This window comes from Chenopodium album, chromosome 14 (assembly GCF_948465745.1).
Source record: "Chenopodium album chromosome 14, dcCheAlbu1.1, whole genome shotgun sequence".
In the NCBI taxonomy this organism is placed as follows: Eukaryota; Viridiplantae; Streptophyta; class Magnoliopsida; order Caryophyllales; family Amaranthaceae; genus Chenopodium; species Chenopodium album.
In genome coordinates, this window is record NC_137847.1 from 12,501,056 (window position 1) to 12,526,726 (window position 25,671).

Sequence of the window (25,671 nt, forward strand, 5' to 3'; positions counted from 1 at the left end):
ACACAGGGACACCATCTTAACTTTGGACTCTGGTACGAATACGACAATAAAAAGAAAAAAAAAAAGAATAATTGTGGCAAATTCCCATAAAATTTTAACAAGTTTTTATGTACTCCGTATTAGACTATATAGTGTACTCTTTACCTAATCTAAAAATGTACTGCACAAATTTAATAGAAAAATATAAAGTACTCACATTTACTATGCAAGCTTTAAAAAGCATAGATTATAATTTCTTAAAAAAAAATAAAAAAAAATAAAAAAATAAAAAAAAAAAGAGAAAATGGAGTGTGGGGTAGCTTGTAGCAGTACTTATCGGTCTTTCTTTCAAAAGAAAAGTAATACTTGTCACTCTATATTTCTCTCTCCAGCCATTTATTTTTTATTTCTCTATCCTCTCTCCTCTATATTTTTGATTCATCTTCTCACCATTTTTAAAGCTCCTAAGAGCTTGCAGCCATGAACTCGCCAAAGCTTAAAGTTAATAGTCTAAATTTATGAGATTTAATTAACATCCGTACCCGAGAGCAAGATGACGTATCCGGAACGGATTTCATACCCAGATTCGTGTCGGGTCGGTATGACGGCAATTTTGTCGTGTCCGAGTAACATAGCATATGAGATCTATTAGAAACGTGACAAAAGCTTGGCAAGCTTAAATTAGGAAAATTTTAAAAAAGATAAGTTTTATGAAAAGATTTATTAAAAAGATTTTATTTCATAAAAATCCGGATTTACTAAAAGATATTATTTTTTTCATAATTTATCTATGATAAGTTTTCTAAAAAGATTTTTTTATAAAAAGATTTACATAAACCGTGTTTTATAAATTATGGTAGTTTTACAAATTTATCTTTTTGAAAACCCTACTTTCTATACGAGCTAGTCTTGTATAAACTGTAGAATTTACATTTCACATTTCTTTGTGAGTTTATGCGTGAAGAATTCGAAGTGTACTTAATTGTGTATGTTTGCCAAGTTCATACTTTGTCATATTAGTTTCGGATTTCATGTGTAGTTTACCTTTCATATACTAGAGGTCAATTGTTTGTATTGGTTGGGTTCTTGGGTGAGTGAATTATATCTTTGCATACAGTTTTGTAAGCTTCGAGATTGAAGCCGAGTGTGAGAGTATTCAGGGAGTACGAGTGAATCTAAGTCAGGGACTTAGGTTGGGTAGAATAGGGTTCTACTGTGTAGCAAGTTGAATCTGGAACTTGTGAGTAAAGGTTGAGTATAATAGGTTGTAACTTGTGAGTTTGCTCTATTATAGTGGATTAGTTTGGTTTTAGAAATCCCTTAGAGCGTCGAGGTTTAACTTTCAGTTGGGCCCTAGAAGGTTTCCTCATAAAATACTGTGTGCATTGCAAGTTCCTTTACATTCTTTTTTATATTTCGCAAAAGTAGTCACTAGGAACTCACGTACAATTCACCCCCCCCCCCCCTCTTATAGTGTTCGTCTCAACTAACAATATGATATCAATTTAGAGCATATGATATCAAAATCAGTTGAGAAAATTGTATGCACAAAAACCTATATATGTACATAGCCTTGGCATTCATCAAACTCATGAAACATACTCATGAAATTTCAACAAAATAACTAATTATAACGCTTCGAGTGGTGATCTCCTTCCATGAATTATTTATTTGCAAGCACTTATTTCTGTAATCATCATTCAACTTACAATTACATTAATATTTAATAGTAATTAGTCATACTTGCTTGTTTCTTTATGAATTTGAAACACTTGGTTTTCTCTTTAGTTTTGCTCTTCCAAACAAAGTCACTCTTCTAAAGATCTTTAATAATCTGCCAGCATATTTCCTCTGAGAAGTAAAATTCACTGAACCAATGCAACTAGCCACTTGTCCTAGCGAATTATTCCTCCTTTTAGTACTATATGATCTTCCTTCTAACCCGAAGTTACTCATCTTGGGAGGGTGTTCTTCTGTTTCTTTCGTGCTCTTCTTCAACCTAAGACTCTTCTTAAGAGATAAAAGCTCTTGTTCAAGATTCTGAATTCTGAAACTCGTGGACTCGTACTCCTTTTTGGCTGCTGCAAGTATCTCAGATTTTTTTTGCATCACTAATTGATCACTCTCTAGTAGGCAAGTTAATGGTTTGTTCATGATCATTATTTCACCCTCATGATCACTCTCTCCAAGATTTTGGCTTTTTGAATTTTGATATCTTGAACTCGAAAGACTTCCTGAGAGTTCCCTAGAATATGCAAACCTGAATGACTCTGAACAGTCCTTGAAGGCATGCTGTGTGTTGAGTTGCTGAATAAAGAGTGCTTGAACTATTAATCGAAGTGGCATGAACTCGTTCTGCACTGCCTCAACACATAACTCTTGGGACAATTTTTGACAGTTCAAGTACTTGCAGACTGTGTTTTTTTCTTCTTGTGACAGATGTGGATGTGCCTGAAAACAATTTCCAGATCACACTGTTACACACATTCAAATCTTTAACATGTATTCATAGGTTTCATACAAGGTTCTATTTTTAGTCTTTTTTTTTTTTTTACTAACATGCTTCACCAATAGGACTGCAATACTCAATAGTTTTTGAGTATAGATATATGCTTACCTGGATGTATGTGTTCATTGCTGCATAAAGATGATCATGATTATTTCTGTAGGATATAGGCACTACTTCAACAAGATTCATGAACTTCTTTGGTGTCATATTCGGATCATGGGCAATCAAGGAGAGGTAAGAATCCCATAATTCTGCCACAATAGTGTTTCCCATAGGAGGGCTTTGCTTCATTTCAATATTAGACAAAACATATGAGGAAAATATACTCTCCATCACACCCACTTCCATACTTGATATAAAAGACTGTGTCAATTGTTTTGGAAGAAGAAAATCTTCGACGTGTGCCAAAGGTAAAAGATACACAATTTGTTGTTGTAGCCTTTCCTTTCCTTCAACCATGCTTGATCCACCAAGCTCAAGAGATCTAGCTAATAAGGCGAAATAGAAACCAACAGGAATTATTTTACTCACCTTTGATCCTACATGCAACAAGTCTAGGATTCCTTTTAATGTTTCCAATACCTTATCACTTGTATCATCATCACGAGTGTTACTATTGTTGTTGTCATCATCATTGTCACATAAACACTCCCAAAATTGTCGCGTTTTCTTAGAGATCACCCATTTGTTGGCATAAAAAACAATGATGGGACTTACATATTTCTCCTTCATGCCTTGCCTTCTTAATGACCCAATAACCCTTTTGAAAAACCCAAATGGAAGAGCAACTAGATCTTTTACCCAAAGATGATCTTGATCACTTACAATTTCCTTTACGAGTTTGCTGTTCCATGGCTCGGATGCAAGAGCTTCTAGTGACACAATACCCTTTTTCCTTTTTCTCTCAGGATCAAGAATCTCCATACAAGCCATAAAGGCCAACGATTCTATACACCGGCTCACAATTAGAAGTTCCTCTGCACAAGGGAGCAATACTTGGCATTTTTGCAGCACAATGAGGGTATCATCCCAACTTTGCAGTATCACCTGAGTTAAGTACAGGTCAGTTCTTTCACATAAGTTGCCAGGGCCACCCAATGCTTCTGTCATCTCTAGAAACTCGGCTGCACAACGAAGGGATGCAACATTGAAAGGATCAATAAATGTGGAAGAACCATAGATGAAGAGCGCGATCATCTCAAATGTTTCTGAACCTCCAGGGAAATTTGATGGCAGATCAACTTCTTGCCATTCATCTAGCTGCCTCTTGAAATATCCACTCTTAGATATCAATGGAGACTAAAAAACATTTAAAACAGGACAAACATTAGCCTTAAGAAAAACTTCCAACTTTTGAATTTCATACATGACTAAATTTAGCTTTGTTTGCTAGCTTATTACCTTGTGCAAGTTGAAGGATCTGTTAGCAACACGAACACGAACTGTTACAGGCAATCCAGTCTCTTGACTCCTGAAGTACACATATAAATCATTATGTAACACATATAAATGGATTTATGTCCTAAAACTTTGTTACATGATTCAATATATATATGAACTGATAGAAGAACTATAGAAAGGGATAAATAATTACCATGATATGACTTTAATCTTCAGTAAGGCACTAAGATTTGGTGATGAGTAAGGACTTGATAGAATAGATGAATCTTTCGGGCTAAATGCTTCCATTACTTCTAACAAATTTTCATTTAGAGTCATTAAACAGAAATGCTCTGTATTAGATAAGTATTACTTTTTAAGTATTATAACAGAACTAGCAAATTAACATTAAGTAAAAAGCTCTAAACAAAATTACTCTATGTATAACAAATGCTTGAATCTAAGAACGTTGACAAATCAGAAAAAGTGAGAAATGAGTAAAATAAAGTAGGCAATTAGGCAAATAATGTACTCCCTTAATTTAGCATGCCTTGTTTTTCAAAAAGTGGTTTGAGTTGAAAATTTTCTATAAATTTGTCCCTTGTTTATGAAATAATATTTGTACTCCTATTACCTAATACATAACAACTCTTAGGCCATAGCATATGTGTTATATCTTGTATATTTACTAAATCGATTTAACAAGCCACATATATTATATGAAGTACTCCGTGTAACCTTTACGAATAAATAATATTCAAAATTAATGATCATAAGCCATTAATTCTGACCATGTTGTGTAAAAACAAAAACTGGTCGATATTATAGTGCCTTTTTTTTTTTTTTTTAAATATGAAGAGTCGAATGTTTCTATTTACTCTATGAGAAAATTCTGTTTTTTGTATTTTTTTTTAAAATATAGAGTCGAATGTTTCTATATGAAGAGTCGAATGTTTCTATTTAGTAAGAGAACTTATTAAGACTACCCATTTATTGTGAATGGACTAAAACTCAGTAGTTATTGCTATAAACAAATGCTTTAAAAAAACCACATTACCAAACCCATTCACAAGACCATATATCAAAATAATAGTCTTCCAAACAACAGCAACAAAAAAAAAGAATCACATAAAACTTAAGTACAAGACTTATCCGTCCTAAAACAGTATAAGATTTATGATTCAAGCAAAATTAACTAGTACGGAGTAAAACAAAGAAATACTAACCAATCCACGGTTGCCGAATCCTATGATGAAGGACAACTTAATTAGATGATAAACCCAGCACCATCAATTTTCTCTCCTCTGCTTCTTGCACAGCTACTTTTACTTGTGCTCAATTATTGACTATTACCATAAAATTTACCCATTTGAAACAACACACTAGTAATAATGTTAACTAAGACAAAACAACCTGAACATTAAGTTCAAAAGTTTTGAATTTGGTGAAAAAGAGGAGTAAATTCTGAGGAAAAAAGTTAGTAAATCATGAATTACGGAAGAAGTCATATAAATTTGTATGAATTTGTGTTACGCCCAAGACGGCACGGCTACTGAATACTAATACTCCGTCATAACCTAGCATGTTATAATACTATGTAGTATTAAATTTGTTTTATTTATATTAATTTCATCAATTATTTTTTCAATCCCAACAAATTGAATCATGGTTGTTTTTTTTCTTTTTTTTTAGTATGATTATTAATTTGCATTGTCTAAGATTATTTGTGGAAAAATGCGAAAGTCTTTCCTTTGGATTCGATGTTCAAAGCATGGATATTTGTTATGTGCGTAATTTAATGCATGTAATTTGGGTGAAGGAGGTGGAAAATATTATTGGTTTAGCTGATTAAGAGGTTGATTTGCTTGTGACTCAAGCAACACATTCTTTTATAAGGTCAGAAATTGTGTGCCAAGAATTGGTTCAAGTATTATATATACTACATATAGGGATACTTTGTACGGTTGGTTGTACACGAATGGATTTGTAGACAGATGATGGTAGGAATTCAATTTATGCAGATAAAACACTTCTACTCGTCGACAACTTTCATATATATACGAGTGTATGTACCATATATACGAGACTAATTGTTTGCCATTTGCTCGTTTGGAAGAGCTTCCAATGAGCAAAAACAATGTAGATGTATTGTGCACATGATATACTCAAATAGTGTCTAGGATTAATAATCATAAAAGGTTTTCTAAAATAAGTTCTCATTGTTCTTAGCTTCTTACCATAGAAATTTGTGCGATTTTCCAGGAGAGGTTGAAGTTCAAAAATGACAACAATTATAATTAATTTTACCAATAAAATCATGCGTTTAAAATTAGATTATGACAATTACTACACCCTTGATTTTGAATATGAGTGATACAGTTGAGAATTAGTAGTGATAAACATCCCTTGTTTACTTTCAAATTTGACAAAGATTGGAGATAACATACTACGTATATCCTTTAAATCCTCAAAAAGAAGGAATTCAAAATAAAGGGGTTTGAAATTGTCTATAAAAGCAAAAATAAGTGTTTGCTAAACGCAAAATTTAGTCAGAAAAACCTTTTCTTAGAGATAAAATTGATCTAAATAATTGTAAAATCAACCTCCAGAGTAAAGTTTGCAACTTTGCATCCACTATGAATTGAGGATTTTCAAGATACAAAGAACGAAAAGTTTCTTTTGCATTCACTTCTATTTAGTGTTGTATGGATCGCTCAGGAAAAATAAGCTCTGATTTCTGATTATACAATTAACATTCCTATAGCTGCATCAGCAGTTCTACTAAACTAAGGAAAGGGTTAGGAAACAGGAAAAATTAAATGAATTACATTACAAAAATGAACACTAATATACAAAAAATTATGCACGCAATGGGGAAACACTTCCAGCCGCTGGAAACTTAGGCAAGTTGAATAGTATTTTTTGTACATTTTCCATTCTTCACTTGCCATATACCTCAGTTCTCAATCTGTCAGAGAGTTTGTATACAGTAGACGCCAATATTGGCGCAGTGTGGCACAAGTTGATTGTCAGTCAACCTCCTTTGCTGTCTTAGGCACCTGTCCCCCAGAGTAAGAAGCCCATCCGGTAATACCCGAAATTTGCTTTTCTGGTTCATGTTCTTATTTAATATCATGAATCATGAGACCCCCCTTGAACGATCAAAGCTATACGCTTAACACTGTCTGAGCGAAGGCTATCGCCTTTAAATCCAATCTGGGAGGATAAGCAATATACAAGTAACCTCAAAACACAAAATTTCACGAGCAGGGAGAAAATGGCATCTGAATTAAGCAGTTAAACCCAATGCACATACTGAGCTGTTATAACTATTAAGTTCAGTGGAAGATAATTACCTCACTTGAAATGTCAGGAGAAAACCACCGCAGCAACACTCCAAGATGAACAACTGCAGGTATTAACTTAAACAGCAATGGTGTAGTCACCTGAAATATTGAATTATTAGTCTATAGAGAGAAATCTAAAAAGCATATCAAAGAGTGATTCACATTGCTAGGAGCCTAGGACAAACCACAAAGAAAGGAGGAAAGAAAAGGGAAAGAGAGCAGGAAGATAGTGGATAATGACAGTGAAGATTTAACCTTCAGTGCTACTGCAGGTTGTCTATGCAAAGGTCACCGTCCTCCAGTTTATGTCCAACTAAGTTCTTGTCATTTTAATGAAGATTTTCAGTTACTAAACAGGCACTTAAAAACTTAATAGCTGTATATTTTTAAGCAGTATCTGATGGTCTAGGCTGTTTAGCAATCCTCGTGCTCTCTTTTCTCTTTAATTTCTTTTTTTTTTTTAACACTCATTACGACAAAAAGATGTCAGAATATAAAAAGTGGAAGAGGGGTCAGATCATAGCCTAACATCAATCAATCACTGAAGTAAACAATGTTCCCACTTCCCATACATCACAAAAGCTAAAGTATTTCCTTAGGGACTGGCATCAGCATACAGCAGAGCATAACCCTAAACCCACTACATAAGTTGCGAATCAATATTCGATAATCCATCAGTATAACAGTGCTACATGAAGAAAAGAATAAAAAGAAATATACAATCCACAAAAATAGAAATCATTAAATGTAATTATTCCTAAATGTAAAGTGATCTGAACCTATGAAACTTGAGTTCAAAGACATGTCAGTAGTCGAACTTACCAAACTGAGAGCGGTTGTGCCAAGCAACAGTAAGTAAACTTTTCCCTGCAAGAAAGAATTACACTCGTTATGTCATACAAGAGAAGGGAAGTGAGTGGAAATCTTTGGGGGGCTAAGCCCAGCATCAGCCACTCCTGACACAGGAGTTACAAAAAATATATAACCAGTTCAAATCCTTTTTTGGTAGCAAAATAATTCAAGAGATCCTCCAAGAACGATAAGATCAGAAGATAGTAAGGGAAAAAAACACTAACCCCAACCAGATGCAAATTGGAAGCACGGCTAAGAAGAACAAAAGCAAATTCCCCAATTTGGGCCAATGACATCCCGACCTGTTAATACAAATCAATATAAGGTTGACCATAACAACTACAGTCTTAAAGACTTGCAAATTGGGAAAGCTGTAATTACAAAATCAAATCTTACAAGAAGTGAGGTCTTGTTGTTGTAACCAAATGCTTTGACTACTACAGCAATCACAAGTGTTTTTATGATTATCACTAATATGACAGCTGCCAGTAAAATGTCAACATGACTCCAGAGGAAATGAACATGAATTAGCATTCCGATGCTCGCAAGAAAAAGAGCGGCAAAGAAGTTCCGTATTGGCTCAATCTACAAAAGCAGGCATAATGTATAAGGAAAAAAAAAATACTGAAAAAGCATTCTCCAATTATCAAAATGGAGACAGAACTAACAACATTGTAATTAAACATTCAGAAATTAAATGAGAAACTATCTACCCTATGTTTGAAATAATGCTAAATCCAAGTAATACACAATGCTCCTCTAAGAGAAGAAAAACAAAAGAGCACGCATACTTGATTATTATGGTCAAATTTTCAATACTTCCACTACCTTCCATTAATTTGTAAAATGTAATAAGTTGTACTACCTCCGTTTAAAAGACTTTGAAAAAGATGAGTGGGTGTAAGGAAAAGTAAAAGAGATGCTGGAAAAAGGCTGGTAAGTGTACGATAAAGAAAGAGATTGTATAAAGAGGGGTGGGTGTATGATAAAGTAATAGAGACTGTAAAAACGGGGTGGGTGTAAGAGAAAGGTAAATAAAGTAAGACAGTGAGTGAAAAGGTGCAAATATTATGGAGCCAAAGGGGTGAGGTAGAAGAAGGATTTGCCAAAAATAAAATAACGTGATGCATTTAATCGTTAAAAAAAAGTTTGATTGAGTATATTGATAAGTCAAAGAATTTAGAACAAAATACAAAGTGTTGAGAACTTTCTGAAACAGATGAAAACAATAGGTTTTAAAAGCTTTTAGTAATGAAAATAGTTGTATAGGGAAATGAATAGTGCAGAGAAATGTGGAGCTTGTTGCAAAATTACAGGAAGAATATTGAATGCATTAAAGTTTAAAAATTGTAATATCAATTTTTAAAAACAAATGCAAGTCTAGAAAATGAGTTATGTTATCATATATAATAAAGTTTAGGAGAGTAGGAACTGTATAGGGAAATGTGGAACTCATTGCAGAAGTACAGGATGAAAACTGAATGTTCCAGCTACAACTTTAGCGCTATGTCATTTACAACATACTCAGAAAGTAAGAGCAAAGTTCTATTGGTGAGCCGAGGCTCTTGTTCTTCTTCAGTTATAAAGAAAAACAAAATTAAAATCAGAGTTGAGTTATAGTTGCAATTGCTTTTGCAATGACATGGATAACTAAATATTTGAAGAAATGTGAAGGCTTGCCTGTTCAAGTGTATGTTGAGCAAGATCAGTAGTTGAAATCATAACTCCAGCCGCAAAAGATCCCAGTTCAAGGCTTAGACCCAGCTTATCACTAGACTGATAAGATAAACTCATGTCAAATGATAGACAAAAAAGGAAACTGTGGCATCTTTATACAGCTCTCAAAATAAATAGAATAAAATAAAGAATTAAGGGACTGTAATACATGAAATTCATGAACTTAAAAGAGAAAGAAGAGATAAAGTAAAAAAAGAGTAGAGAATCAATTCATGAAGCTAAAGATGAGAGCTTTACAGCTCTTCAATTTCAAAGGTCATCTCATTTTCTTGCTCATCAGCTAATTTAACTAATCCCAAGCTATTGGCTTTCTTTTAACCTCAGTTGTCCATTCAAGTCATCCCATAGCAATCTGTGCCAGAGATCCAACTTCCATTCCTAACAATTATCTAATGCTCCTTTGAGCATGGATAGTCAAATTCACAAGAGCTTTCACTGATAATGTCCACAGTGCTACCGCCCCCCCCCCCCCCCCCCCCCAAAAAAAAAAAAAAAAAAAGAAAAAAAAAAGCTACAAGTTGAGTACGCCTCAACTGGAAGTTCATCGTGTAGTGAACAATCTATTCGGACTTTTATTTATTTTTTAATTTTTTTCCCCCAGTAACTACGCCAGCACATCTCTTCTGTAGGTGCCACTACACAGGAATGAAATGGAAAAGGTTTATGGCAACATTTAACCAACAATAATCCCTTTTCTTCAATATCAATCAATTCAACAACAATGCCAGGAAACCAGGCATGCTGAGCTTTGAAAACAAAAGACCCGACGTAAAGGGGCTCAAAGCCTCAAATTGGTCACTAGTCAACTAAGTCCTAACTTGAGTTTTATAATTTGTAGACAGGTTCTCTGATTCTTAAAATTCCCAATGTTTCCTTATCCTAAAATGCTTTCACACCTGCATCAGCTTCTCCCTAAATTCCCTAACCCTTTCTAATCAGCATCAACTGATTAAAAAGAGGAAAATAATGCAAGATAACTTGGAAGTTGAACATCAATTGTTTCCCCCAAATAACCCCAAGTTATTATCAATTACCCAAAGTTCCAAAAATGCAAATATGAGTCCCAAAGTAATCTTATTTTAATTTAAATAAGGTTTCAGTAAACAAGCTTCACTGAAGAAAACATTGATGAAAAATCACATTCCATTATAGATAAAAAGTTTACTTTAAAAGAGAATTTCGACACTACAAGATTACTATGGTAATTCACTAATTCTGAACAAGAGTTATTTTGAAAAGCACCTTAAACCAAGGGATAACTTGTATATTAAAGTTGAAAATGAATCTACAATTCTTCTTTCCCCATCCAACATAAAGGTCAATAAATTATGCGTCTCAATTCGTTTGACCTCAAATCCCAATTCAAAACCCCAACACTATAACATACATATGGAGTCTGAAAATAGTAAAAATAACCTGTCCTCTACTTATTCATTGTTGTCCTCGTATTCCCACAAATCTCATTCTTCCCTCATCTCAAGATACTTGCACATCTCCTTCCTTCTGCTTTTCTAACAAGTTCTCTGCCCAATCTATCTCTATTCTAGGTCAAGTGACTTTAGATTTCTTTCTATTTCTATCAAATGTCTCAATAACCTATCTACTATTTGCTATAAAGTTACGTAAGTGTATCCTTTTCTGAATCAAGGCCTTGAAAAAACAAACTATATGCAATCAAATGACCAAGTTGGAGAAAAAAAAAAAAAATTTAACACGGTTTAATTTTCTCTGCAGAAGCCTGGTTAGAGCACCCATACTCTCTCGGTATAAAAGACCGTATATATGTAAGCTGGACAGGTTGTGAAAACGGAGAGTTCAAAATAAAAAAGTATAACACTTGGTATATAAGACCTTACATATGTAAGCTGCGTAGGTTGTGAAAATAGAGAGTTCATTTAATAATTAGAACTCAATAGAATATCAACTATAAAAAAAAAGATACCTAGTACATACCATCATTACTAAAGTATAAGAGAATCATAGCAGTAATTTCATTCATTGAACTCTGATCAAGTTAAGCAACAAAGCTGATCTTTATTTGAGTTCTTGCCTAAATGAAAATTGCATAGGACCACTTCTATTTTGCAAAAATAACTATAAGCACGTACATTTTCCTTTCATTAGTTAAATATCACACAGTTAGGGCACATGGAGCAAAGTTCCTTTCCCATTGATCATATTTAAGAGTGACAATTCCAACAGTAGAAAGAATAGAATCACAAGAAGTATGAACTCAATTACTAAGAATTCTATTAAGTGGGTAACATAGAAGAAAATACAAATATGAGGGAAGACTGAGGCTAACCCAAGCAACAAGCAGGCAGAAAGCCACTGACGCCAATTGATAAAGTTCATTTGTCTGCACATATAAATATGCAGTTAAGATCAAAATTATAGAACAATCACAAAAGAGAGCACTGTTTCAAAAAGCTTGGTTGTTTACCTGTGAAGAAAGACTAATCATCAGCTTAAGAAACCGAGGAACAAGAGTTCGAGTCAAAATTGACAAGATAGCCAAAAAGGAGATTAAAGTGAGGAACCTGGATGACAACAATTTCAAATAATGAATGAGAATATTGCCACAGTATCCTACCAAAAAAAGAAAGTGAATTTTAGAATCCCAAGGACAAGCCCACAAGCATATACTGAAACAATGCAGGAAGATCATCAAAACCTTTTCGAACAATTTCTTTGGACCTATATCCAAACGTACTAAGTAAACATTACAATTAATGAAGAACTCCTTTGTCACAAAAACTAGATATGGGAACATCAGCAGTTCAGCAAAAGAATTTCAACCATAATTTATGTTCATTGCCTTCCGGCATACCATAAAGCCTTCAATAGAGCAAGGGATTTCTAAACCATGTGCATATTGCCCGCCAACAGATTCAGACAGGAAGATTTCATGGAGGTTTATAAACAGGTATTATTTGAAGTGGATAGCCTCAGGGACTAACAGCAGTAGCACAATCAAACTCCTGAACAAACACCACTAGAACCATGAGCCATGGCCACAATGATCACCCAAATCGATTACAGCTTTAATCCATACGACCATACCCTCCCCCTCCCCCTCCCCCTCCCCCCCCCCCCCCCCCCCCCCCAAAAAAAAAAAAAAAAAAAAGAGAAAATTGAAAGCTATTATGACTGTCATCTCATAAGTGCACTGTAATGCAAGCATCTACTTTGCCTTATCTATTCTATATATCTCTCACTCACAATCTCATACTCAATGCTCTACCAGATACATGTAACAATCAGTTGAACACAATTCTCAATCTTTCATATTCAAAAAGCAAGAGGTGCTACAGAACAATGTAGCATGGAAAAGAGAACGAATGAAACTAAATCAACTGGAAGTTAAATCACAAAACAATGAAGTAACAGAGAAAAAATAAGAGACAAGAATTAGTAAATACACCATTAACTATTTTATCTAGTATTTCACTGCTTCCCTTTACTACTTAGTCATATAAGTAGAATACTCTACCCCTATTTTAACTGGTGCTGCCACGCCAATTTACTTAAGTTGGACCTGTCTCCCCCCTCCACTAACCCCCAAAAGTCACTACAGAAAACAGAGGACATGCTTCAAATACACCATTAATTCACTATGGTCAGGGAAGCAGTAGGATGGAAGGCCAATTAAGTTGAGTGCAGTAAATTTGGCTAATGTGGGAAAATAGGGTATCATTGGGCTTAAGTTGTTAAGGCTATTTAATAAGCAAAGAGCGAGGGGTCTTAAGGTAGCACATTATGGGGCAAGAACAAGAGAATTCTTAGGTTGTAGAGTAAGGAGAGGGAAGCAAAGGGAATTTACAGCTGGAACAGCTTGTCTGAAAGTAGGCATAGGAAAAGGCAGGTTCCTTGCCCAGCCATGGAGTCTGGATCTTTTGATAGTGTATTAGTGATCCAAAGCTTTACGCCCTAAATTTTACAAGTTACGACTCTAGCTCTACAAGAGGCTAATATATGGACCAGTGCAATGTCAAATTACTTTATAGATAGAAGATACAAATCAATAAAGCATTAGAAGTTTATCAGTATTGCAAAGTTATGTGTTGGAGTAACTAAGGTGAGCAGAAATTAGAAGAGGGCACATGGAGTTATTACAGTTCCTGCCCCATTTTAAAAACATTTATTCTGAATTGCATCTCATAGTTGCCCATTTACAGTAATCACCGACCCATAAACTTATATAGAATCTCATCAATCAATAAGCTAGAAATTACTCACGATTTACTCATGGATATAACTCCTTGAAGAATGCCAGAGGTACCACCAAGAACTGGTAAGAAAGCAAATAGCAAACCTACAGTACAGTCCTAGCAACAGTACAGGATTATTAGTTAGAAGCATAAGACTGCATGATCAAATACTAAACAGGATGAGCTGACTGCATGCATAAATACCTCACTGTCCAGAGACTCCAGACATTTAATCCCCCAACAAATTACATGTCATTATACAAGAACAATCCCACATCTGAATAAAGTTAAATGACAGTATAAAGAAGATGCAAACCTGCAGAATCAGGGTTCCAACAGTGACTTGACCATGAAGGGCATTAACACTATTTTTTTCCATCAAAAACTTCAAGACCTAAGGTAGGTACAAAGAAAAATCAGAATCATGATAAACAATTTAACAAAATTACAAGATAAAATAAGTTGTAGTAAGTACGCAAATAAAAAGAAGAGTACTGAAAACAAAACGTAAATATTGGATCAAAGATGATGCATATACTTTCATATTACAAAAGGTCAAACTTTTGTACTGACAAGGGAAAGACACCTTTTCTTACAAATACAAACACTTAGCATTAGTTTACACAAATAACGCTCATCAGTAAAAATTAGCTCGTTAAAGATCCAACAATAGTATTCTGGCCCAAAGAATTTTATTCTGGCCAACATTTCAACACAAACTACAAAACTTATGTTTTGAGAAAATTACCAAAACAAGAGCCAGGTCAACACCAAAAGAGCACCAAATACATTAAAAAATGGCATAACAACTTTATACAACAATGCCCAAATAAAAGATCAGAGACATACCACTGCAGTCGAAGACATTGACAGGAATAAGCCAACAAAGACACCTTCGGATGTTTTAGCACCACATAGCTGTAAAATCAAAACGCAGACACTGGCCATCATTTATCACAATAAATGCATTTCACAGGACTCTAAATTAAATGTTCTAAACAAGAAAAAGAAAAAAAAATAAAAAATCATTAATGAAAACCACATTAAATCTACAGAACCAGATGTCCTCTATAGCAAAAACAACACTACAAGAAAACATGTTCATCACAATCATCACCCACACTATCATCAAGAAAGCTGAAAATATATTGTGAAAATTTCCTTTTAACGATTGCATAATAGTAGGTTACCCACAATCTGGACCTTAATAACAAATAAAGTCGGTTAATTTTTGTTGCAATGTAACCAAGTAATTTAACTACTCACCTAATAAATACTTTTGAGTTATACTTCCTCCACTCCATTTTGCTGGCAAAATTAGTATTTTAGAACTATTCATACTCTCTTATTACGTCTTATTGTGAATTATAAGGAAGAAAAAATAGCCATGTGGATTTTGTTGGATTTGTATAAAAAATTAGTACAATATTAAAATCTAAGTTTTATAAATCTTACTAAAATACTATTAAAGATACAAATAGTTTAAATTGTGCAATGACAAGTGTAAACTCTTAAGTGTTGCAAATAAAATGGAGTGGAGGAAGATATAAAGTGAAGAATAGACATACTGAAGCTGTTACTCCGCAGAGAAACATGAACAGAAAAATTTGGGATACACCCCCGAGAATAGCTACATTTCGAACCACGCGAAGCTGTGCAGTAATTTTTAATAAAAAATTGTCAGAAAATTATTGGTTAAACTTTTAAGCTCCAATGAAAGCGCCAACATTAACATTAAAAGAACCTTGGATGCAGAGAACTCCAAGCCCAATGCAAACAACAGAAATATTACTCCAAATTGAGCCACTGTCTCAACCTGCGGCAGCAAAACAGTAACACACAAATAGACATGAGAAATATTCAGCACAAGGACTTCAATAACCATCCATCTTACAATATTTTCTCAGCTCATAATGTGCACATAATGGAGATTGGAAAGCATTGTGGCACAAATGAAAAGGGAGCACATGATCCCTGATCACAAAGACAGACCCCAATGTTTAAACCCCCTGTGACCCACCCTTGATATTCTTCCCAAAAGCAAAAAAATGATATCATCTACTATTATAGCAAAACATTTATTAACACATCATGAAAGAAGGCAATGTTTTCTGATAAGTGATTGCCAGAGAAATTTATAAAATAAAATCATTTAATATAATAAAATATCTATATTTATGGTAACACATAAGAACTCATAACCTCCTTTTAATTTGTGCAATATGGATCTTTATAATGCATACCTGTACCATCTCAGTCACAAAACTGAAGCCCCCGGGTCCTATAATAGATCCTGCCAGCAGATAACCAGTGATAACCTGCAATGTTGTCCTTTTTAAAATTAAGAGAAAATACTATTGATCTCAGTACAGGAGAGCAACAGTTGCATTACATAAGAAAACCGAAAATGTTATACTCTTGCCTCATTTTTCATTTTAAAGTATTTCTAAAATTTTGACACAATTTCCGTCATGGGGAATTTCAAAAAATTCAACTCACTTTTTATTCTACGGTGTTTTAGAAAGTTCGACCACTTCTACTTCCTCCAATCCTTTTTAGTTGATTTGTTTTGCATTTTGCCACTATTCACAAACTAATTTGACTAGTTTAAGTTGCTTAATGTGTATTTCAGAACTATCTTAGAATTTTTACTTATTGACAACTACAAATATTAACAATTAAATTTTTGCATTGCAAACGTGATAAAAGAAATGTGTCAACTAAATTCCATATTTGGTAAATCATCTTTACTATATTACCCCCTCCTTTTTCATTCACTCTCTCCTTTTTCTTACATCTAGGCCACCCACCTACTTTCTTACTCCCATTTCTCTTATTTTATCCCCTTTTTCTTACACCCACTCACTTTTCCAAACTTTCCAAGAAACAAGAGTCATTTCCCATCTCATAGAAAACCCTTTTCGCTTTGCTTAGTCCTACCCCCCAGTAGATGTGATCCTATTTGGTCACATACCTAACGAGAACTCCTACGATCCTTTTATTTCGGTATTTCTGAATAAATGTCTGGATAACCAGCCTAAAGGTTTTCTTATCTATGCCAGTGACAATATTGATCATGACCTTGACATGGAGTTGGAGCTGCTAACTATGATGAATGCACTAGCTATGGATTACATGTCTTTATAATTATATAGCCTTGAGGCTCTTTCTTAAGGACTACTCACTCCATCTAAAAACTATAATTATATCAATAATTTTGAAATTTTAAAAGATAAGAAGAAAAGAACAGGAAACAAAAAACACTAAACTACTAAAGTGATAGTAGATCATGATTGGTTTTCACATAATACCTTTAATCTAATTAATTAAGTAATGATAAAAGACAACGATGACTCCGTATATGGCAGTGGACAAGTACTCCTCCATCAAAGTAAAACAAACAAACCAACAGAGTCAACCACGATGACAAACCAGTTAGGAACAAATCTACGAAAATATTTGCAAATGTCCAAACACCAAAGACAGACTAAGAAGGCTAACTGATACCAAATGAGATTCAATGTGAAATCCAATCGAAGGTCCTATCATTTCTCGCAAACCAACAAGATGCAACATAATCATACCAACCAAAACCAATGCATGAAACTTGCAAGTGTGTCAAGACTTAAGCTAGACAAATTCACTACACAAATACAACCTCAAACGCATGTGTCAAAACATTAATGTAAAAATATAAAATCATATAGCTTCCATTCTCCCCAGACCCCACCTCAAAAGCACAAAAGATACATCCTAAATATGGCTTTGTTTGGAGTTCCAAAGTTGCAACTTATCATTAGTATTAAGCCCATCCAAAACTGCTATTCAGACAGAGTCCATCACGGATCACCTATTCACCTTCAACTTCAAAATGTTCGTTAAGGGAAGAAACTGAGTTCTAGGGCCTGAGAAGAATTTTGCAAGTGTTTCTACAACAATTTAAAAGAAAAACCATCATAACTATTCCCCAATCTGTCTCAATTCATTAGAAACAACATTCAAGAGCATTCAACAAATATCTGACCTGCTCCACACAATCAAAGGGACCTCCTGAATTGAAAGTTCCAAGTAACTAAGAAGCCAACAAAAGAAAGAAATAAGAAAAATTCACCGACGACAAAGAAAGTCTCTAATACTACTAGGAAACAGCATTTATAGTACTCACATTTGTACAACTATCACACTGTTCCTTTTGTGAACATTTTGCATGATTTTGACCCTATGTGACCTTATCATATCAAAGTTGATGACTATCAAATGCCACACTTGAGCAATGAAGAAACTTGGTAGAAAAGAAGCATATGCTTTGACCTCCCCAAATCCATGAATCCATGTAGCTGTGCATACAGCCATAAATTAATCCCACTGACAATTCTCTTAACCTATTAAGATCCAAAAGGAATTTCTGCAAAACTGTAATCTATATTTTATTGAAATCAGTTGACCATTTCTAACTTTACAGGTCATGGAAATAGTATTAGCAGATAATATATCTAAGCACAATCATACAAACAACAGAATGTTACAAAACGCAATGCCACCACAAAAGGCTGAGACAATGGCAACAATCAGCGCTCATGCAATGCATTGCTGCCACAAGTTGCACATGCAAATGAAATGCAACCACAAGGACAATCCATCAGCAGAAGGTAGTGGCATCAAGAGTCATACCGGTTGTCCGGCACATGCAAATGCAATGCCACCACAAGTTGCAGAGACAATGGCAACAACCAGCTCTGATATCAACCTGCAGAAAATCCAGAAATAGTACCCTCAGATATGAAATAATTGTTACCACCTAATAAATCAATCAATTGACAAGAGAAAGTGGTGAATAACCTAAGGTCTAGCTGCAGCATTGGATACTTGGATTTTGGATTGGATATAATGAAGACATTATCCTATAAGCAACCATTGGGAAAGCTCAGCCATAAGTATTCATGTGATTTGAAATTTTGGAAAAGATAGTGAAGGGAAAGAGGATGCCACTACTATAGCTGCCAGATAACACTCAAGTTATAGGGTGTACCTTTCTATCTATCAAGGTAGGTGTTTCTTCAGGTCCATTCTCATTGTCCAGATTGAAAACTTGATGAGAAAAAAAAGATCTGAAACAGAAAAAAAACACATGTAAGAGTTTTGAATATACATATGGATAAGCTACTCCTGTGAAAGTATCATGAAGACTACACACACACACCAAAAAACAAAAAACAAAAAAAAAAAAAAAAAACACTTTGTATTCTTTATCATTAGCAAATTTTAAGAACACGTAATTGAAATATCTCAAAATCAAAACCAGCAAATCAAATACCCTCCCATATTATAAAACAAAAAAGTTTTCTGAAAAAAACAAAAAAAAACCACCAAAGTTTGCAACAATATCAAGCTATGCATATCAAACCAGAAATTAGAAAAAACCATTGTTTCAAAAACACCTCAAATAATCACTTATCAAGCACCAGTAATTCCTCTTTTTTCATGAAGCAATATCAGAAAGCAATAAATCATGCTACAAGCCAGCTTATTTATCCACAAAATAAGTTATCCATACTTCTCCTCCTTTGTTTCATTTTTCTTCGACTTCACTCTAGCAACTGTCTCCAAAACAGCCTGTATGACACAAAGAAAGTTTCTTTTGAGTACTTATAACAGGAGTTCTAATAAGAAAAAGATAAGGCAGAAGCCACATATAATAATTTTAAAGCTACATGTGAATATTTGATACAAGCAGGATCCATAAACAACATATAAAATCCTTATAACTAGCCAATTTTCCAATTACCTACCTCCTTCAGACCTTAACCCTACTGTCAAAAGGAGAATCTAAAATGAGGCTTTAAAAAAAATTGCCTAATACTACATTAAAAAAACCAAACAAAAAGGTATCAGAAAACCATGATGCTACTCTTATAGCAATACAATGTAGGCCTTCTCTTCAAATGCAAATATATTTACAATACTAAGCAAGGTCACTTTCAAAAAAACAAAGTTACAAAACCTTACAAGTAAACAGTAATCCTAAAAATTTCAGGAAACGCGTAAAAATTCATAAAATATTTATTTATTTTTAATAAAATCAAGAATATAATTTCCCTACAAAAAAACTTATTTTTGAAGTAATTAAAAATCAATAATGACACGGCCAATAATACAAAAGACATAGAAATGCCACACATCCCCCCTCTTCTATTTGACCACCTTTAAACCTTCATATTCTTTAATCATTAATCACTCCTTCCCAATTCAAGGAAGCTACACCCTCCTCCTGCCGGTTCCACTGAGAGGAGAAAGCTCCGTGTGCAATAGTTAATGATTGGAGAAAGCAGAAGACAGAGACAGATCAGAAGCAAAGTTCTAGGTAGATGGGATGTCAGTCTTCATTGATGTCGTCCGGTAAAGGTCAGAGCTCCAGCAATCTACTGCAAGAGAGACTACTTGGTGTCAATAATGAGCATGTCCATAGCAATTCAAACAAAATTTCTTGCCTTGTTAACATTCCTTGGTCAGAAACGGGCATGGAAGGTACACGTCCTTTCAAAATGCTTCAAAGATCCTTGATTGTGATGTTACAATTTTGCGAAAGCATAATCGTTGCCCGCCTAGCATTTCAGAGGTAATTTATACCCAATTTTGGCCTTTTGACATGTGATGTGTTTTAAGTAGCTCTGGTCAACACTTAAAGTCTAACATCATCTTTAGCTATATATATGCCGTTGTTTTGGGTTGGTTATATTGGTTATACAACTATTTTAATACAAGGGTAAATGGGTGGTAAAGGACACTTAAGTGCAAGGAAGCTACTAGGGTTAATCCTAGCCTAGTAAGAATAAATCATATCTTTTTAATGTTATATTAGGAGTCATGCACAGGTTTATCAGTCCCTTAAGGACTGGGTTTTACGTGTAGGAAAAAGGTGGTTTATTATTAGGAGTCCTAGTCTAATTAGGTGTTTATTTTCTATGTTAACTAGGTGTTTTATATTGCCTATATAAACAATTTATTTTAGAGCTGAGTAAATTGAGTTTGTGAGTTTTCATGAAAACTATGTGAGCTTGTGAAACACACGTTTTCATGAGAGTGAGTGAGATGCTTATGCAACCCAAATTGGTAGTCTAAGCAATTTGGTTCCCTAGTTTTAGTTGATCCCAAGATAGGAGAGGCTAATTAATATCAACACGTGAAAGCGCAATGACACTCTGAAGAGATAACATAATCATGCTTCATAGATATTCAAACACCACTAATTTGTACAAAATTTTCATTGCATCTGCTACTAAAAACTTCAATTGTTGAAGCAAAGAACTTTGCCCACAAAAAATAGCAGTTTTCTTTCTTCCTTAGAGGGTACACCTCATTAATGCCAAAGGAACCAGCTACATACACAAACCATCCGAATTCCACTTCATCTTTCTTTTGCAATCTACATCCTTGACCCTTCCAAGTGGAACTCAAAATATAGATAAATACTAGGACCAAAGCTCAAAAAAGGAAAACACCAATGTACCCTTCAAACAAAATAAATTTCCTAGATACAATAAATTTCTTCTTTACGTACAATCTTGATAGGAAGTAAGAGCTAAGAACCTTTAATTTGAATCCTGCCCTAACAAAAAAAAATTTCTACCCTTTAAGGTCAACCAAATCACCTTGGAGGGAACTCACAATGAGATTCACTTCCAAAAAGATACAAAAGCTTTTAATAAACTAATGTATCACAACACTATATCAAATGATCACCTTCAACCCATACCATCCGTTGGCATGCAACTCAATCACTCAATTAACAGAATCCTCTCATCAAACACCAGCAGCTCTAAGGAAAGTAACTTATATGCCTTTGATTTTCATCCTAACACCGTTAGATAGACTGAAGCATTAGTACAAGAGGTGAACCTACAAATTAGTGAAAATTGATTCTTCTAAAAAAACAAATAGTAAGAGCACTCTGGCTCCATTCTCTAATATGCCAATCATATGCTTTGTTTCACTACCTTTTCCCAATTTATGAGATTCATCATTGCTACTATTTGCACGATCCTATACTAAGATTAATGATATAAATCAAAATGCAAAAAACCCAGATATGTTGAAGTAGAAACATTAAATGTAATCACCATCCATATCCTATGACTGTTAATACTCATAAATCAAGAGGTTACCAGCTAACAGCTCCTGACATACAGTCAAGGTGGATTCTGATTTCTGTAGAATCTATACTTAATCATATCACGTCTTACAGCTTAGCTTATAACTTTCTAGAGCTGATAGATCATGCAAAAAATTAGGGAATGCAAGCTTGGATGTCATGTCATGCAACTTATGAATTTTGGAGCACTGGCAGCCAATTCTGCAAATTAAAGTGTCTTATTTCATAAGTTTGTTTCAAAAGACTAATAAAAGCATTGAAAGAAACGCCCAAACTAATAGAAGATCATACAAGGATTAACAGGGTACATTAACAATGTAATACAAGGTTTCATCAATACCTAACAAAGTTGAAGATAACTAGAGTGATGATTTCAAGGTTTCAATTCATTAAAGCCTCACATTCTTTGCTAATACTTTAACTAAAAAATTCTTTTTAAAGATCGATAATGATAAATACTGTGCAAGTTGAAAAAAAATTGCTTGCAGTCTTCATTTTTACAAAGGTATCCAGTCCAACCCTTCCAAGATATGATACAAAACTTGTAGATATCAAAATTTCCCAAAGATAGCCAGCTCAAAACAGCATAACCTCTCATTGCATCCCTCCAAAGAGCAAGGCCGTATTCTCTACCTTATTTATTACTTTTACTGATGAAATCTGTTTTCCAAATTCAATAAATGATTTGTTCTTTGCCAATATTGATAACAATTGTAACTGAAATAGAACTCAGTATCACTTATTCAAGTTCAATTTTAGCAATACAAACCTATTTTCACTAAATATTACTCCGTATTTAAATAAGGTGAAATGAGCAAGAATAAAAAAAGGCCTTTCATGACATTTGTATCAAAGATTTTTCAATCTCCGTGTTAATTATATGTCCTGGATATTCATTCCAGAAGATAATATAAGACCCAGGAGGCCAGGAGATAGAAAGATCAATTTAATCTATTCTTTCAATCTTGCAAAGATATCGAAGAGCCGACATACTGCAAAACACCGTAATCAACACATTGCATGTTATTCAAAACAATTAAATCCAATGTCAGTTCTATAAACACACATTTGAATATAAACCTGAACTCGGCACTGTCATCAACACAAACAAGCTACTTTCTAGAAAAGGAAACACTTTGCATGTGATTCCACTAAACAATATCTCAGATTTCAGACAGTCAAATCTCACAAGAACTCGAAAACGAAAGATCCGCAAACATGCAAATTCAAACTAATTTCACACATCTACATTACCAAATTAAGCTTAAAGAAAAGGCAATACTAACCTGCTGCTCCGCAACACTGTTGTTAAAACTTCCAGAATCAGCAACTGCACAAAATAACCAACTATTTTATTAATAAAAGATCCACATTATTCAATACAAATCACACCGACAATTTTCAACGCTGATCTACCAACCCTAAACTAAAGCAAAACCACAAATCGAAAATCCGAAAAACCCTAACTCATGCAATTGGCAACAACTTCAACCAAAAATTAGGGGGAAAAAAGCACAATATCAGATCTAATCCAAAAACCTCAAAAACGAAAAATTAAAATTAACAACCTTCATTTTGATCATTTTCGGGGAATTCCTTCTCCAAAGCACGATCGAACATGTCGGCGAAACTATTAGTAGAATTCGTAGTATTGGTTTCAGTGAGATTAACATCGCCATTGATAAAGCTCGTCGAATCATTGGAGATGTTTAAACAAAGAACGAAAGGCGAAAAGCAGAGAAGAAGATCGAGAAGAATGAGTAAGGAGAGAGAAAATGGAGTGAGTTTCGCCATTGTTGTTAGGTTGGTTGCAACAGAAATGAGGAGAGAGAAAAATATGGTGGACAAAACAGAGCGATGTGTGTGTGATAGAGTAGTAAGGGCGCGCCGCGCGCGTTTTCGACGGCTTCGAAGGTGGTGGTACTACTACGAGAATGTGCGTGCGTGCGTGCGTTTACGAGTGTTCGATTATATGCCAAAAAAAATAAGGGGACATTGTATCAATTTTGAGTATGAGTCAAAAAGGATTAAAGAACGGTGGATTTTAATGAGTATACTACTTCATTGACACAAAGCATATATTCCTTTCTTAGCATTAAGTTCGGTGTGTTTTGATTATTATTTTTAATTGGAGCGAGTGAGAGGAGATATGCTAATTTCGGTTGAATCTAACATTGATTATGATTGATTGATTGTGAAATAGATTTCTATTAATTATACATTGTTGTTTCTTTAAGTTTGCATTTCTCGTTTGATCAATTATTTATTATAAATCACATTTTGTTGGTATAGATTATGTTAATTGAGATTTAAATACTAACGAGTATACTCGAGATTATGATTATACTCCCTCCTTGTTTTAATAAGTGTTACACTTTGACAAACACATAGTTTTAGGCAAGTTAATTGACTTAATTAATATTAGAGGCAAGCGAGATAGTTATAATATTAAAAAATTGTAAAAGAAATATATTGGGGTTAATAGTTTATAGAAAAGTAATAAATGTGAGAAGAGAGAAATAATAAAAATAAATAAATAAGTAATAGTAGGTTTAGGTGGGGACTATGAGAGAAGAGAGATAAAATATTAAAATGTAGTTTTTTGCCAACAAAGGAAGTGTAACACTAATTTAAACACGTGCGCATTTGGTAAATGTAACACTTATTAAAGCACGGAGGCAATATATACTTTATCCGTTTCCCTAATATTGCAACATGGGGAGGAAACACGGATTTTAAGAAGAGGAGAGAGATAGAGAGGAATAAAGATAGGGACTCATATAATGAGAAGAAAGAAAGAGAGAAAACATGTGCAAATTGTAAAATGTTGCAATATTTCTGAAACTTCCTAAAATGATAATTGTTGTAATACTTGTGTAACAAAGAAGCATTATTTTTATAATATAAATTATGTTGTAAAATATATGTGCATGATGCTTATATAGATTACTTTTATTATTTAGTATATGTTCCAAAATATATATCAATATATGCATGTTACATGCTATATGGATATTCGCTTTATTATTGAGTATCATTCCATGTCATCTATAATATGGAGTAAATAATAATAATAATAATAATAATAATAATTATTATTATTATTATTATTATTATTATTATTATAGGTTGGGTGTAAGAATTGTACTACAATTTTAATTCTATGGTTATCGTTTGAAAAATGAAAACCATAATTTTTTTTTTTAAATGAACGAATAAGATTTAATAAGTTTTGATTATTGTCGCCCTCGAATCTCTAACTAATGCCGCAAAGTAACCTAAATTGACATACGTAGCCTTATCATAAAAATAATTAATTTTATCTCAACTTAACACGTTTACCCTACACAAAATTTCAACCGTTCTCTCATCTAGTGTTCACCGGCCACCAACGATCACGTTCAACCACCAACCACCGTAATATTCAAAATCAAACAAATAATTTAAATTTTGCAAAATCAAATTCGTTGGATCTCATGGAACACGACAAAAGACCGAAAACACCAT

The 25,671-nt window shown here is 33.9% G+C and overlaps 2 protein-coding genes across 2 annotated transcripts; both read right to left on the reverse strand.

The window, feature by feature from the left end:
• Nucleotides 1–1,734: 1,734 nt before the first annotated feature.
• Nucleotides 1,735–4,177, reverse strand: LOC145578933 (BTB/POZ domain-containing protein At5g48130-like). Its single transcript, XM_081636229.1, has 4 exons — nt 4,083–4,177; nt 3,890–3,959; nt 2,597–3,787; nt 1,735–2,430 (listed from the first exon to the last, which is right to left on the reverse strand). The coding sequence occupies exons 1-4, from the start codon at nt 4,175–4,177 to the stop codon at nt 1,735–1,737; spliced, it is 2,052 nt and encodes a 683-aa protein (XP_081492355.1).
• A 2,295-nt stretch (nt 4,178–6,472) lies between these two features.
• Nucleotides 6,473–24,162, reverse strand: LOC145578934 (K(+) efflux antiporter 4-like). The gene is made up of 20 exons (XM_081636230.1): nt 23,733–24,162; nt 23,451–23,494; nt 19,570–19,628; nt 19,045–19,123; nt 18,855–18,916; nt 18,687–18,762; nt 16,259–16,333; nt 15,760–15,831; nt 15,584–15,667; nt 14,865–14,933; nt 14,332–14,409; nt 14,044–14,132; nt 12,248–12,344; nt 12,110–12,163; nt 9,748–9,843; nt 8,464–8,652; nt 8,292–8,369; nt 8,038–8,082; nt 7,225–7,314; nt 6,473–7,084 (listed from the first exon to the last, which is right to left on the reverse strand). Exons 1-20 carry the CDS (start codon nt 23,956–23,958, stop codon nt 7,001–7,003), a joined length of 1,746 nt encoding a protein of 581 aa, XP_081492356.1. The 5' UTR covers nt 23,959–24,162; the 3' UTR covers nt 6,473–7,000.
• Nucleotides 24,163–25,671: the final 1,509 nt, after the last annotated feature.

Excerpts from the sequence above, each read along its gene's own strand:
- LOC145578934 (XM_081636230.1), bottom strand. The coding sequence starts at position 23,958 with ATGGCGAAACTCACTCCATTTTCTCTCTCCTTACTCATTCTTCTCGAT. Across the intron at positions 18,763-18,854 it reads ATGCTGCAGCTAGACCTTAG|GTTGATATCAGAGCTGGTTG; the intron begins GTTATTCACCAC and ends GATTTTCTGCAG. Across the intron at positions 12,345-14,043 it reads GTTATATCCATGAGTAAATC|GTTCCTCACTTTAATCTCCT; the intron begins GTGAGTAATTTC and ends GTTGTCATCCAG.
- LOC145578933 (XM_081636229.1), bottom strand. The coding sequence starts at position 4,177 with ATGGAAGCATTTAGCCCGAAAGATTCATCTATTCTATCAAGTCCTTAC. Across the intron at positions 3,960-4,082 it reads AAGATTAAAGTCATATCATG|GAGTCAAGAGACTGGATTGC; the intron begins GTAATTATTTAT and ends TGTGTACTTCAG. Across the intron at positions 3,788-3,889 it reads GATCCTTCAACTTGCACAAG|TCTCCATTGATATCTAAGAG; the intron begins GTAATAAGCTAG and ends AATGTTTTTTAG.